Source organism: Apaloderma vittatum, unplaced genomic scaffold (assembly GCF_000703405.1).
Source record: "Apaloderma vittatum isolate BGI_N311 unplaced genomic scaffold, ASM70340v1 scaffold6792, whole genome shotgun sequence".
NCBI lineage: Eukaryota > Metazoa > Chordata > Aves > Trogoniformes > Trogonidae > Apaloderma > Apaloderma vittatum.
Genome location: NW_009701788.1, coordinates 13,450 through 29,584, shown reverse-complemented (window position 1 = coordinate 29,584; position 16,135 = coordinate 13,450). Strand labels below are relative to the sequence as shown.

The window sequence follows — 16,135 nt, the reverse complement described above, 5'->3', positions numbered from 1 at the left end:
AGGCTCCCGCTCGCTGGAGGTTTGGGGTGTTTGAGGAAATAATGGCCTTTCTGTGCTCTGTCCCCCTCTCCAAGAGCAAAACCCATCAGCGGGCGAGGTTGGACTGGGCTCTGTTGGTTACCCTTGCCAGATCTCTTTTTCGTGGTTGCCCAGCGTTCCAAGGTGCAGCTCTGTAACTTGTCGGTAAAGCTGAGAGGTTTGTTCGAAGGCACATCTTTTTCTCTTGACATGTCCCTTGCCCCTCTGGTTCCCTTCTCAGCGCGGAGGCCCCAGTCCCGCACACGTACTGGCACCATCGAGTTGGTACCAGCACCGCTGCCGTATGTTCTCGCTTTTTCCCCAGCTGGTCCCAGAGGGGGAGTTTGCTTCTAGAGCTCAACTGTGGGTGAGAATATTTGGTCTTTGATAAGCAGGCAGAAGGTGCGCTGTCTTTCAGAGCAGGTTCTTTTTGTTTCCCACGCTGGTTTTGATAGTTATGAGCAAGCACATTTCTATATTTAGGTCTTGTGCTGCTGGACAAACCGCTAGGGCGTGGTTTCCACGAGTGAATGTTTTTAACTTACAGACCTCGCTACTTCTCGCAATATAGGTGCTCCAGCATTGCGAATATATTTGAGAAACCAAAGATGAAATTGCTTGGGAAATTACTGCAACTAAGAACGGTTACTCTGAGAACATTTCAGCTACGAACTACTGCTTTGGAGTCTACAGAGAACTGATAGGTGACAGGCCACATCCTTTTGTTGGTTTCCAGTTTCTTTTTAAAGCTCCTGACTCTTTAAGGATTCTAATACAGCAGAATGCAACATGTAAGTGCTGTGCTGGAGTGGAGAAAGCCGGGCGTCCTCTCTTGAGACCACAACCGTCAGACCGAGGAGGTGTCGCTAATCAGAGCCACTTGTTGCGTTAGACCTGTGTTTTCCCAGGGAGAAGTGTACGGAGCAGCTGCTGGAGAAATCAAAGAGCAGAAGGAAAGCAGAGGAGCTGGCAGGGGGAAGAGAAGTGAAAGGCCTGAGTTGGCCGTTTGAGCAATAGAAATTGTCTAATTTTTTGTTTCGCTGGCGGTATCAAAATACACAAACGTTTTGTGTCGGAATGGAGGTGCTGGCAGTTTTTAGGTAACCCAAGTGAGCTTAGTCTGTGGAAGAACTGAAAGATCTTTAATTTGAATTGATTCTAAGTATCTCTGAGAAATATGCAAAAGAATCAGAGTAACAGAAAATTACAATCTGTGCCAGCGCTAAAAGATTTGCCAAAGCTTCCAAAAGAGAGAGAAGGCAGTTACATCGGTAAGATTATGTAACTTAGTTACTGTGTTTAAGCCGCACAGTAGTGTCTCTCCCTGACAGGTACTAGCTGTGCGCAGGCTCTGGTCACCTCAGAGCTGGGAGATGGCACGGTGTGACTTCTGCACCCAGTAGGTCTGTCTGGGTGTGCGGGTCAGCCACAACCGTTTGGTCTGTGCTTGCAATGAATTGTCTCTTTCTAGCTCTGAACTAACAGACTGAGAAGCAGACTTGCATATAATGGTAATTCGGCTTTGCCTCGGACGGGAGAATTTGCTTCTCTGCTTCCAAAGATTAGGCAGCTCATTATAAACACCGGTAAGTCATGACAGCAGCAGTGAGGCTGGATATTATCCTTGGGCCTGTGGATGATTAAAGGGAGACAGCAGAGCAAGAGCCTCTGGTTTCTGTGAACGTGTTTAAAATGCACCTGTAGAGCAATTCAGTTTTTGCGTTACTCGTTTGGTGTCCGCTGGGGCTGGTGTATTTATCTGGGACATGACACCCTGGATAGCTGGGCATAAACAGCAGAATTATTTTAATTGTGTGTGTAATTCTCATTGGTGGGAGTTAGAATGTTTTTATTTTGTCTTAAATTTATTAAATAATCTGATCCATTCTTGTACTGGAACAGAACTCTTCCTATAAGTAATTTTGTGTATAATTTTTCCCCAATCTAACTTTCAAAGTATCAGTTGATAAGACTACTCCTCCTTCCCTTCAGCAAACCACTCCAGACCTTAATCCAAGTCTCTCTTCTGAGAGCTTTACTGACATACAGCTGCTGTTTTAAAATGTTTTTAATTAAGCACATGATTTGTGGCAGATTCATCCCTCCTGACTTCCTCTCCATCCTGATCCAAAAATAAGTACTTACAGCAGTGGGCCTTAGAAGCTTTCAAGTTCTGGTAGTGTTGACTTTTTAGGATAGCTCATGTTTTGTGGTTTGGGTTTTTTTTTTTTTGTTTTTAATTTTTTAAACTTTGAGGACATTTCTGTCCTTTGTTTCTGTTGTCACTTTCACATCTTCCCTGAATTTCATATATTCTTGAATTTCAGTGGAATTTCAGATGTGTGGGCAACAGGAACAGACAGCTTCTGCCTTTTATGCCACGTTTTCTCTGTATTTTCACTCTTGAGCAGCACTGGTCTCTCTGGCACTCATCCCAGACCCAGTCCCACCTTTCCCCTATGGCTTTACTATACTTTGCTCACCTCAGCTGCAGGAGGCAAATTCCTTCGTTTCCTATTTGCGACTTGGTGGATTCCACACGTTCCTAGAACTGCACTTTGTTATCTCAGAGAGATTGGGGGTTTTTTTTGGTTTTTATTTTTTTTAAACGTCTGTTTTTGCGGTGGGTGAAGTTTGACCTTCTGTCTCCCTTCCAAATAAGAGTATTTACTTCCTAATCTTCTTGACGTGCTTTATGTGTCAATAGAGCTGCAGCTGGGGTATTGCAGGGTGACAGGAGCCAGTGAACAAAGTACTGCTGAGATCAGGGATAACGTTTCCATTTCCAGTTACCCCTTCTCACAACTTCTCCTCCTCCAGTTGGACTTGTGCAGGGCTGAGCCACCTTCTAAAGCCGAGAGGACTTGGTGCAATCCCTCTCCCACTTAATCCCTTAGTTTCAGGGGAACTTCTCTTTGCTGGTGATGACAGTAACGCGTTATCCGCTAAGTAATTTTTCATGCTTCTCTGTTTCACAGTGACTCAAAATGTCAGCTTTCAAGAGGCATTTCTTCTTTCACTTACGTGTGTTCGGCCTTGCTCTGTTCCAGCAATGTGTGCCAGAACTTGGTGGAAAAGCAGTGGGAGAGGACTAGTCTGCAAGAATGAAAAATGCATAATATGGATAGCGACAGGCACGGTTCCACTCTGCTTGGTTTACTGCCTCATGGCTTTTGTTTAGGAGGAAGAAAGTAGAAGCTTGACCGCGCAAACTTGTGGTTCAGCGCGTTGACTGTACGTGAAGTCTGGCCCTTTGGAAAAGGGTTCTGAAAAAAAAAAAAGAAAATTTCAAGTAGGCCGTCTGCTCACAGCGTCGCACAATGGGGTCTCTGTTTTCCCGTTTGAAAAGTAGATTTTGTGCTGTGACTAGACTTGATATCGAGTTAGCTTTATTTTTAGTAATAATCCATTGTTATAATATTTTGGAGTGCCACTGTAACTGTTGGTCACGATTTATGATTGGTATCAGCTTCTCCTGTGTTCTGGTCCTTGTGCCGTTGTCAGATCCGCTTCTCCAGACTCCACGGGTCATTGCCTCTCGCTCCCCACTCGCTTCAGCTTCTGGACCGACCTGGAGAAGGTCAGCGCTGTGGGGAGGGAGGGAGAGACCGCACAAAACTCAACACCTTTGTAGTTTTGGTACCTACAGAGATACATGACATGCTCCAAAAAACCCAGTATCAATTTTTTTTTTTGTTTCCCCTTTGCATTTTTAATAAAACACTTCACCACTGTTTTTGCCAGCTGATGTCTTGCTGTACTTGCCGTAGTTAGTTCTGATTTCTCTTTCGAGTCTGGCTGTTAAAATATCCAAGGGATACCCTGACTCTTACTGCAGCTTGGACCTGGAGGTGGTTAATTATGTGGTGAAGCTCTCCGAGGCTGTTCCGGGCTGGCTTCAGTGGCACTTGAGCTCAGCTGTGACCAAGATGGACGTATCCACTTGGAAAATATCTTCTCGGTTGGTGTGGCAGCAGCTGCCAGCTGAGGAGCTTTGCGTTGTCACGGTGAAGAACAGGAACAAGAAGGCGGGCGAGAGTTGTGTAATCGGTTGGGTGTGGAGGATGTGGAAGAACTTATTCTCGATTTCTCTCTCTCTTCCCCTTTTTTTTTAAAGCAGAGCTTATGAGGAGACAAATTATGGTTTCACTTTAATATTAAAGTCAGAATAAATAGCTAGAGGAAAGGGAACTGCAGATTTCTTAGAAGTCAGCAGTAGGCATTTTTATTTGTATCTTAAGTTCAGCCAAAAATACATGGACTCCCTGCTATTCTCAAGGTTTTTTACTTTTTTTTCTCCGGTTTTGCAGTCCATAAAACATTTTATGTAGTATGGTTTGTGTATTTTCCAGGAAGACTGTGTTCTTTCCAAAGGCGATTTTTATGGGCCACTGGCCTAAACCTCATACAGCAGCACCACAGAAATCCAAACAGAAACTAAAAGCGTCCAATTTTGGAGTTGTTCTCACAAAATAGTTGCCTTAGGACAAACTGCGGCAACAAATTCTGGCAGTTGAGGAGCAGATGGAAACAACGGAGTGTGTTATTTTTGAGCAAAGGTAACCTTCTACCCTTTCCACATCAGTTCACCTGAAACAAAGTGAGTTCTGAAAACTGTAATGTCAGTAGAACTGGGAGCTCTCTGTGCTGGAGAATAAGCTCCCTGTTGTGAGCAGAGGTTTACTGAGACAAATATGCAGCTGGAGGCAATTTAAAGGGAAATGTTGGGATAAGTTCCTGTGTATTTATTTATTTTGCCTGCAGTGCTGCTTATGGATCAGGTCCCTGCTGGCGGGTTCAAGTAGTGGCCAGAGGTGCGTGTCTGGTCGTAGGACTTGCTGTGGGAAGGAGCAACTTCTGCTTTTCAGGCTTCTGTTACTAAAATGAATCTCACCAGCTTTTCCCATGTGGGGAAGGTGGGATGGTGCTATAAAGCAAGCTGACAGGGCGACCGCAACCTGGCAAGATTGCGTTCGATATGGCCCGCTGGGGGAATCTTGCTCAGATATCGAGAGCAAAAAGGCATTATGCAATTCTTCCTCCTCTTTATAAATGCCAGAGAGCGGGGATAAAACGTGCTGCTCTTTTGTAGAAAAGGCAAAGCAGGATTTTTGTATGCCCAAGTGAGGATCTTGATTTAGGTGTTTCATAAAGCCCTGGAAGTTGACGCATCGAGGTGAAACTCAGTGTCGAGACACCGTGTTGTAAAACTAGTTTGTTTCTTGCTCCTGCTGATGAAATTCTGTGCCTTGAAATTCTTTCAAGACGTGGGCAGGGCGGTGGCGATCTGGTTGGACCGACAGCGCTTTAGTGGTTCTCTTGCTGAGTTTAAGGGCTTCCTCAAAATTGTGTCTCCACTGAGATCAAGCAGCGCTAATTACTGCTAATACTGGGGGGCGTGAATCCGTAAGGACCATTTTTTTAACGTTGATGGCCTCAAACAAAACTCTGTGTTGATTAAATTTGGTCCCATGGAAGGGCCGAGGTGGTCTACGCCTCCTTCAATAAACTAGATCCTTCAAATCGGGCAGATACCACATTAGGTGATTTAAATGACTGTTTTTACAGCTCAAAATGGATTTTTTTTTTGTTTTTTTCTCCCTCTGGACAGAGTAATGCTTATTAGCTCCAGCCAAACCGGCGTTGCTCTGGTTGATCAATATTGTGCAACAGATGTGAAGGCAAGTTCCTCACCACTGGAGAGTTTATCTGCTGGTCTCAGCAAGAAGAGGAGATAGCAAGTCGAGGAAGTGAAGATGCGGAAGAGATGATGTTTGGGCTCCTTCGTCATCGCTGGGAGCCAGGAGGCACCTCTGAAGGATGGAGTGGCACAAGGCCATCTTGATTTTCAGTCAGTGGTGCCTGTTCTTGCTTTTTCAGCGTGTCCTTCATGCTGATGTTAGCTTTTAGTCTCTCCATGCTCACCATTTCGGGAGAGCGTGTTAACAAGGAGAATCACTGCTGTGGGATGGTGGAGAGCAAACAGAGAAGAGCAGATGAGAGGCCTTTGGCAACCCCAGCTTTGGGGACGTTGGCCTCCACTGTGATGGAAGCACAGGACACTCTCTACAGCTACTTGAAAGGAGGTTGTAGCGAGGCAGGGCTTGGTCTGTTTTCCCTAGTGGGGAGTGACAGGACAAGGGGAAATGGCCTGAAGTTGCTCCAGGGGAGGTTCAGGCTGGATATTGGGAAGAATTTCCGTACTGAAAGGGCTGTCAGCCATTGGAACAGGCTGCCCAGGGAGGGGCTTGAGCCACCATCCCCGGAGGGGTTTAGGAGGCGGGTGGGTGTTGCGTTGAAGGACATGGGTCAGTGATGTTGGTAGGGCTGGGAAAAGGTTGGACTCCATCTTGAAGGTCTCTTCCAGCTGAAACTATTCTAGGATTCTGTGATTTGGGCTGCTTTTGCCCAGTGGGCGTTTTGAGTAGGCTCAGGACTGGAATAACAGGATTATTGCGACAGGGTTGAGTCGTACCCATGGAATTGCACAGTTTTCTTGATGTCTCTGCTCTGGCTTGGACATTCAGTTGCCTTGTCTTCGTCACCCTGAACGTGCAGTCGTTTTAAAGCTGGTCAAATACCAGTAAAATATAAGCCACTTCCTTCCCTCTTTATCTGCACATTTGACTAGCACAGGAAAAAAGAGTTCTTTTGGTTTTACAGTGAAAAACTTTGTAGTCTGACATGAAGTCTGAGTTCCCTGAATCCTACAAATGTCACTTGCGTTCTGACTCTGCCTACACTAGTTGCGTGGTGGAAAAGCAGGATAATGATGGTGACCCCTCATCCCCAGGACCTGAAAGTCGTTCTTTTCTTCATCTTTCTCTCATCATCTACTTTAATATTCCTCCTCTCCGGGCTCTTGCTCAGGCAAAGGTAGGAATGACTTTTCTGTGAGGCAGAAAGTTTGCAGCAATGCTTGTTTCCTTTCCATCGAGGTGGGAGTGATGGCAAATAGCTCTGATCTGACCGTGCTTGTGTGTTTGTGTGTACTGGGAGCAGCTCGTTTGTCAGCAGGGAGAAGCCAACCTGGCATCCACCTCTGGCTGGATTTACCTCATAATAGCTTCCAGCTTGTTGTGCTCCTAGCTCAGCCTCTTTTAAGTGCATTGCTCTATTTTAACATGCAAATGCGTGTTGTAACTGGGAATGGTTTTTTCCTAAACTTGCTGTAGACAGTTTTAACTGCTCTGTAGTTCTGAGTAAATATTTGGGTTTTTTTTTTTTTTCTTTTTATTCTCATTCCATGAATAAGAGGCAAATATACACAGTAGTGTATTCCACTAATTCAGGGCACTGCAGGCTGGGCCAAACCTTTATTCCTCAACCCTATTTTTTTCAGTTTTTTCCTGAGTGCAGTGAAGGCTTTACCCAGAGTGTGCTCAGCCTGGCTGTGTTCTTTATTTTCTTTATAGTAAAGCCCTCTAAGTTTGTTTCGATATAGCTCTCTCATGGCCCACCACAAACCCCCTGACGGTCAAAAGAAGGGGGAGGACAAAGGTGCACAGAGCTGTTATTCTTCCAGTAGCCACCGGTGGTGTCTTGGGCAGCGGGGGTGAACCTGGTTGGTTTTTGTGGACGTGAAGGCAGCTCTGCCATGGAAGTAGCCTAAGCGTAAGAAATTATTTTTTGCCAGGGTGCTATAAAACAGGAACTATCAAGAAGAGGGCAGGGGTTGTCATGCTGAGGTGTCAGGCGCCGTGATGTTCTCAGAGAACGGCCTCAGTAACTGCTGCGAGGAAATTTAGGAAGCCCGTGTGCCGCGGGCTGAAGGAGCTGGGGAGCGCAGCGATGTGTTTTCACCGAGACCCTTCCTCAGCACCTCCATCTTCAAGGCATTAAAATAACCCAGCAGAACTGAGGCTGGAGAAGCAGCTCACTGTGACGTGCTTGCGGCCTTCCTGGCGTAAATTTAATACAATTTAAGGGCTGCGTGTGAAAAGCTTCCACTCTTTAGCCCCAGTGCACTTGGTGCGTCTGGTGGACTCGGCAGTCCCCACCAAGCACCATCTGTGAGCAAGTAGAAATGAAATTGAGGGAAGTGGGGAGGGCAGAAGATAAATTACGTATGTTCGGTTCCCGCATCTTTTGAACTTCCTTACGTCCCCCACCCTTTGTCCAAACTGACACAAACTGAGGTGAATTGATTGGTGTATTCTGCAGACCTGGTCTTTCCACTCCGACAAGGCAGACAAAGCGTAATACCTTGATTTCCCTCCCTCCCCACCTTCTCTGTAGGAAGATATTCTGTAGAACATAGCAAGCTTACATCTCTGGGTATTTATTTCTTGATAGGGCAAGTGCTGTTGTTTTTATGACTTCCCCTTAGGAATGAAAAATTGAGACAGGTAAGTTTTGCACAGAAGTCCTTGCAAAATCTACTCGGTGTGTGTGTGGAGAGGACACATAGCTAGTATTAATGCAACGTAACTCAAGTATCTCTTTACTGCTCAACGAATCTGCTTCTCCACTCAAAATAATAGGTTTGCTGGTGGCCTTGGAAGCAAAGGCTTAAGCTTCTAGTTTCAGAATCCCTAGGATCAGTCCTCAGCGACGTTTTAATACGGTTCTCAGATACTCCTGCAAGGGGATTGTGACTCTGAGCGATTGTAGGTTTGGCTGATAACCTCTTCTTCAGCCCTTCATAGCTATAACTGTTAAGATTTCCTCTTTCAGGTGCTTAGGTAGGATAAAGAATGAAAGTAACTGAGTACGTGATTTGTCATCTTTGAGATGTTTTACGTATTTTCTTTTTGCTTTTTTAATTTTTTTTATTTTTTAGGTTTGGAAGGCGTTTTGAATCCCCTCTTTTGTGGCAAAGCATTATCATGATCGTTACTATGTTACTGATGCTGAAACTGTGCACTGAAGTACGGGTGTCCAACGAGCTAAACATAAAACGCCGCTCTTTTGCAGGTTAGTGACAGGAACTGGCTTTTGCAGGGTAAATCTTTCTGAAAGCATGACGCGCTGTGTTTTGGACAAAAGTTCTGTCTCAATTGCAATCCAGTCTCCTTTCTTGATAACTCGGCGTTGCGCTTCCCAAACTTCTTTTTTGAATATGCTTTTTTCCCGCATAAATATGTAAAGCTCCTATTTTGTTTCAGACAGGTCTTGGTTCAATGTAGAAATCAGAGTTCTCCTTAATATTTCACACCATGCCCTGAATATGGAGCTGGCTGTTATGACGTTGTGCTAGCTTGGATTTTTTTCAAGATCTTGGCTGGAATAAGGAGTTGTTTATTTTAGCTGTACTTTCCCTGGAGCTCTTATCATACACTATTACCTGAAATTTTTATTTTGCAATTGCAAACGCTTGCTTTCGTGTATAATTTATTTCCTACTTACTGAGTTGTTGGCTGTCAAAATAGGAGGTGCTGTCATATCGTAATTGCAAATCTATTTTTTTTTGTATGCCGTTTCCTTGGGCTTTCGTGTGGGATTCAGAGGAACTTTCAGATTTTTTATTTTGGTTATTTGTTCATTTTTAGGTATCGATAATACTCTAGACCCAACAGAAATTATTCTGTACTGAATGAAATGTTCAAACTTTGTGGGAAAAACCCTGGGTTTTTTTGTTTGGTTTTTTTTTACTCCAGATAAGAAATGTGCAAAGGGTAGTTTTTGTGTTTCTCTGTGTTGATGTTGGCTTACAACATTTTATGTTACAGCTTATTACCGGCAAGAACAGAATTAAGGCTGTCAGCTTCTCGGCACTTGTTTTGCCAATATGGACGTGTCATTTGTTCTCTCCATCTGTTCTCTTCCCTCACTCCCTAATAATTGAGGGTCTGATCCAGTTCCAGATCTCCCCAACCACCCTTAGGAGGCAGCAGCTACTGGCTGTGTGCAGTAGGATAATTTATCTGATAGCTAAGGGAGCTACTTCCATTCAGTGTGAAACTCCTGAGGTAAGTGAATTCAGCTGCTGCGGTCACGAGGGCTCTTGGTCTGACAGCACGAGTGACTTAAAAACCCACTTTCAGCTGGATTTAGCAGCGGTTAAACCGGAGGCATTTGGGAGGGGCAGAAGTGCTTTCTTTCCTCCTTTGCTCTCCCGCTTTGGGAAGCGGCAGAAAGGTGTCTCTGCCCTTGCTGAGAGGAAATTACCCTTGTGCACATTCACACGCTTCCGTAGGCTCCTTCGGTGACCTTTGGACAAACAGAGAGGCCGTTGGGTTCGGTCTCTAGCCCTCTTTAAACAACTCTCCCCGAAAGACACGCGGTCTCTGAAAGGGTAATCAGCCTTGCCCTCACTAGGTAATGGAAACTCCTCAAGGTTGCATGGTGCCGCTTGATCCTTTTCCCTGAAACTCACCTTGGCCTGTGTTTAATTAGCCAGAGAGACACATTTTGCCTACTTGTGGACCATAAGTATTTATTTTTGTTGAAAAGATTTGCATCTTCCCACAAACTTTGAGAACAGCTAAAATCTTTTTCTTAACCTGTGACTGATTTTTTTTTTTTTTTAGTAAGGCCAGCTGTAATGTGGTGGCTCAGAATAAAGACGTAAAATGCGTCTCAAGCCCCTTTCTGGTGAGGTAGAAAGACAGGTTTGTATTTCCAGCACAATGTGAGTAGGGTGTGAGATCTGTCTTTCTAATCCTACACCTAATCTTATCTCTTAAGTTTTATGGTGCTCTAGGCAAGCTGATAAATCTATAGACTTACTTTCTTTCCTCATGGCTTACAGGGATGATGAGAAGCTGGGTTTGAACTCAGGCTTATGATTAACCTTGTAGAATCCTGAGGGAAAGCTGGACAATTTCTGCATGATAATATATTGCTCACATGCTTGGACTTCAATTTAAACCTTATTCCTTTCATTTCTCTCTTCCTTCTGAATGTTTCTGCAAAACAATCCAAAATACTTAGAAAGTGAATAGAAATAGACCCTTTCAGTGAAAGGGAGCTTGCAGTTTTCTTGTATTATTATTAAGTGTGAGATTTCCCTCCCAGTCATGTTATATATGTTTACCAGGATGTTTTGAATTATGTGGGAGTTGCCTTTTTTTGTTTTGATTTTATTATTACTTAAGGAACCTTATCTGTAAGAATAACTAGTTCAGGAGGAATCTGCTTAAAATTTCTTGAAGCCTTAAGGAGCGGTCAGTCTCTCCTAATCCCAACAAGCTTGTTCTAAGTCCTTTAGCCTGTTTTGTGGTGGTACTGGTTTAAAATACATATCAACAGAAATTCAGAATATAGACATAAAGCCATTCAGTCAAAGTGCTTGTACTTTCATTTATTTATAGGATAGCTGCCATAGCATGAGTCTCCCTGGACTCATACCAGTAACTTCTGATTTTCTAGGCTCTATATAGAGAATTTACAATGAAAACTCGCATGATCCTTTACTTTTTCTCAGGGTTACTTCTCAGCTGTGGGATTTCCCCTTCACCGTTTTAGTCTTGCAGTGTGAAAGTGCCTATCTTCCTGCTTCTGCCTTCTCTGATTTTTTTCTTCTGGACACATAAACTTACATGTACTGACTGAAGACAGAGTAAGTCTTCTTTTTATACCCAGCTCTTATTATTTTTTAAGCTTGGACTGTATAACCCATTCTGAATTGGAAGAAAGAAAACAATCCACCCACACAAGCAACAGAAGAGGATGACAAAACCCTGTGACTATTTTAAAACCTCCAATGATATGGTTCTTTCTCCTAAATACGAGTCCTTCGAAAGCTGCGTGAGGGAGTCTTCAGCTGAAATCAGCAGGCGTGAACATACCTCCTTATCTTCTCCTTTGCCACTTCAGCTGCATCTTCAGTGCTTTAATGAATCTTTCCTCATTCATTGCCCATTTTTAAATTGCTGGTGGTGCATTCTCATGTGTGCTGTGCTGTTAGTTTGGTACAGAAAGGCTCTGGGTTCAGTGGCATTTCTTTTGGCACAGTTTGGTTTTCTTTTTTCTTTGTTCAAAGTGTTGCAGTGTTTCTGGGTTGTGCTAGAAAAGTCAGATGTCTGTGTGCAGTGTTTGGACTCAAGAATCAAGAGGAGGCTGAAGCAAGGTGCGCTCCCAGATTACACCATCTGGTCACTCTTGAAAAAGCAGTCTCATTCGTATTCTTGCAGGGACAGACACCTTCAGAAGAACTCTCTTTTTTCTTCCCCAAAAAAGGCTTCCACCTCTCTCCCCGAAAGATTCAATTTCGATTATGCAACGGATTTTGAGCACCCTGAATATATGAACTCCACTGAAAACCAGTGGGCAGCACTTCCTAAAAATGGACTTTTAGATGTCTTGTCTTATTATTGTGCGGCCCAGGCTCTTTAAGTAGAACGTGGGCTCTTTTGTTTTCACATGAAGCTGATTCCTCTGGTCATTCACATCCCGTTTTGTCTTCCTTCCAACTGCTGGTTGCCTTAACCTGCTTTATAACTTGTGTCTTATTATAGCCCTCTAATCCTTCCAAGAGCTCTGGTTTTGGCACTGGAAAGCACTCTTGCGTAATAGCTGGAAAAAATTCAACAATGCAGGATGGCTGCAGATGGGGTCCTCTCTATCCTTGATAGAATTGGCTGGAGCTCAGGCTTTTCGAAATGCTTTTAGAACAGCATTTTCCACAGCAAGGCACCTGTATTGTCTTTGATTGAACTTATCTCTCTTCACACTCAACGTTGTTGAGGTAACAGCGTGTTTTCTCTGGTGCTGAAAAGTACGTACAGTAGCAGCGAAGCTGTTTTCTCTTGGGTTTTGCATTGAGGCTGCTGTGGAACTTCCTCCTGCTCGACCCTATCTTAACATCTCGGGGTGGGAGCCCTCTGGAAAGCACAGAGACTAAAATTTCTGGCATGTTTTGCTTTGGCTGTTAGTTGTTTTTATAAGCAAAATGTACTAACTGACTAAGCTGTAACTAAAAGACCCACTGTTGCATTTAATCATACAAGTCTGTTTGTCTTTCCTTTTTTTTTTCTCTCTCCTCAATTGTTCTTTATGTAGCTGCAGATAGTAAGGATGAAGAAATCAAAGCACCTCCCAAGAGATCCTATCTGGGTATGTACTTTACAAACCCGTTCTGCATGAAATTGTCCTCTCGACTGCGTATTTCGTGCTTTGCTCCTTCTTGTAACCACTTTTGGAAATGATTGCATGGTCATTTCTATAGAGAGTGTTTGCATCACCTTTTCTTGACATACTAAAACCTGGTGCGTGATTATTTTTTTAATTTTGCCCTCCTTGCTTTTTTAACTTTCATAGAGGAAAAGATGCTTTCGGCACTACTCCAGAACCCAGTTTTTGGAAGACAGTTGAATTCACCGCGTTGCGTGTCTCGATGATATCTTCCCCAAGCTAGACAAACAAAATATTATGTGGTACGGGCATCTGTCTCTTCAGACTCATATTCCTCCTCTTCCAGCTCTGACTCTGGAGGAAACTCGGAGAAATACGGGAGCATCTTTCAGAATGCTAGATGAGAAATTTCCCACAACACTTGATGTTCAAGCAAAATCTTAGAATCGCGGGATGCTTTGGGTTGGAAGGGACCTTTAAAGGTCATCTAGTCCAACCCCTCTGCAGCGAGCAGGGATTGCCTTCACTCCTCTGAAATTTTCTGGCTCGTTGCTGTCTTCTGTTAGAGCAGCCTCAAAACTGTTTTATTTGGGAATTAATAATGCTTAAGGCAAGAGTTTCCACTCTTCAGTTGCAGACTTGGAATCCATGTTCTTTAATTGGCCCGAGGAAGAGGAAATGTAAGGTGCAAACCAGCTTTGCAGTATTTTCAGCTCTTAGTGGCTTGGAAAGACAATCGAGTTGCAGTAATTTTCTTTTAAATTACTTGGGATATCACATTAAGGGAGCTAGACTGCCTAGGGATATGGAAGTTGCCCGAAGTCAACTTTTAGACTGATTTTAATGGAACCGATTCAGAATCTTGCATTGATCCTAGTTAGGCTCTGTTTGCAAGGAGTCACCTGAAAAATACAGGGTAAAGAATAGTATCGCTGGTTCAAAAGGATCTCTACTTCTGTAGTTGTGAACACACAGTTAATTAAGCTGGAGCTCTGAGAAACACTCCCAAGGAGTTAATGTTAACTTGAGTACCTTCTTGAAGCCCGAAGGTTTTTCCTGCTAAGGTTAAATAGATTCTTTTGCAGTGATTTATTTTCTGGATCATCCCTCTTTTCAGCTTTAGGGGTAAAATGCAGGCTTTGGGGAATTTACCTTTTTTTTTTGATCTGGTACAAGTATTTTGCAAAGCACCTTTTCCTTTTGTGTTTTAAAAAAAACTTTTTTTTTTTTTTTTTCCCTGGACTTGAACTATTTTGTTTTTGTGTTTGACTACAAACTAGAAGTCAAGACGTTCTCACTGGCTTGCAGCATTAACCCATGGAATGTAAACTTCCTGTCTTCCTTGTGCCTGTGGTCCTGGTGTCTTTTACTGGAAATTCAGCGATGCCTTATTTACAGTGTCAGAGCTGGAAGCAGCTGTCTGTTCTCCCCGTTATAACTGAGTGGATTGTTTAAAAATACTTCAAGTGGTTCAAATTAAACAGACATAAGTAATTTAATGTGACCTTTTACTCATGTCAAGATTTTTTTTTCCTTTTTTTTTTTTTTCCTTTCTTTGGTTTAAAAGTTAGTAGCTTGGTAGTTTGATAGCTTGAAAAGTTGAGGTTTTTAAGAAAAAGTGGCATATCTCTTAATCCAGCTGATTTAAGTCTGACACATGTGGTTGGTAAATCTTCCTTGGAGTTCATTTTGGAATTGCTTAGCAAAATAGGATGTATGGAATTATCACTGAGGAAGAGGAGAATCTCGCGCTACTGCTCAGAAGTTTAAAGGCTGGGGCACGCAGCTCTGTTGAATTCCTTCCAGCGTGAACAATCGGAAATATTTTGCGGTGCTTGTCTATACTGCACGTTCAGAATGGTGTTTGAAGCGTGGTGCTTTCCGTCACGGCGTCAGTTGTATTTCGGTTGACAGGGCACTTGACTGAGCTCTTGTCACCATTTCAGTGGTGTAAAAAAGTGTTCTTCAATACATTTTTAGGCTTAGAAACCATTAGATTACTTTCTTTTTGCCACTTAAACGGTAAGTTTAAGAATTGAAGATTGGCTTTTCGTGCACGTTGTTGTAGAACTGTTAATGTACTGGTCTACCCATGAATTCCAGGTGAGCTTGTTAGATAAATACCAAAACGTTCGTTTGATGTCCCTCTTTACATAGGAACCGAGCTCCTGCTGGGCTCCCTGGGATCACTTTTAGGTGTGTTTTAGTGTCAGTAATCCAACAAACCACTTAATGCCACTGTTTTTCAACACGTTATCTGGAAAAAGCCTTTATCTAGCACGTGACTCTGAAACCCGACTTTGTGGCAGCAGTGCTGAGGGGACGTGAGGGTACGGGGCAAGTTTGCTGCAGTTTCACTGACCTAAGTAAAATAAAGATGATTTACAGCATTTTTTTTACCTCAGTGAGATGTTTAAGAGCGACTGTGGATAAATGTCTTCATCTGCTATGCTAAAATACAAGTTTCCTGTCATTAGTATTTTGAGCCCTGTGAGTGCTGCAGATTTTGGGGGCAGAAGGAACAAAACACAGAACGAAGCCTTGCTCGAAAGAGGCTCTGTCTTCTGAAGTCGTTTTGAGTGATCTTGGCAGGCAAGTGAATGAGACTTGTTTGATTTTATTTATTTTTTTCCTCCAAGTGGATACTTGAACATTTTGAAAGACGCTGCTGGTAGATCACAGGAGTTTCCCTTCATTTTCTGAAGTTGCTCTTAAAACTTGCTGAACCCCAAACAAAAAATGATGCGAGTAACACTGCGTTTTAAAAAGGGAATAATAAAATGGCAAGAACTTAGACTCACCAACTACCTATAGCAAAATTTGGAACTATATATTTTAATTTTTTTTTTAGGGGGAAAAAACTTCTGTGTAGTTAGCTTCAAAGAGTTAGTATCTACGAAATAATGAATAGAAAATAGGAATGTGAATTAAGCAGCTGCGGTCATCTGCTACGTGGTTTCCAGTGCCTGTGTTCACCTCCTTTGTCCCCACTCTTTACTTAACTCAGGGCACCAGCTGGCTCGTGATAAACATTGTTTTACTCTAGAACAACACCAATACCTCACGTGTGCCACGAAGGATGGAAACTCTTTAATCAGCT

At 43.2% G+C, this 16,135-nt stretch overlaps 1 protein-coding gene across 1 annotated transcript in view; it reads left to right on the top strand.

Annotated features, from left to right (window-relative positions):
* Positions 1-6,702: 6,702 nt before the first annotated feature.
* Positions 6,703-16,135, top strand: part of PQLC1 (PQ loop repeat containing 1) — a gene marked incomplete at its 3' end in the record, with an annotated part of 21,379 nt that continues 11,946 nt past the window's right edge. The window contains exons 1-4 of the mRNA XM_009879275.1: positions 6,703-6,894; positions 8,695-8,702; positions 8,801-8,934; positions 12,964-13,017. Coding sequence (XP_009877577.1) covers positions 6,703-6,894; positions 8,695-8,702; positions 8,801-8,934; positions 12,964-13,017 — 388 coding nt within the window. The remainder of the gene's footprint in view (positions 6,895-8,694; positions 8,703-8,800; positions 8,935-12,963; positions 13,018-16,135) is intronic.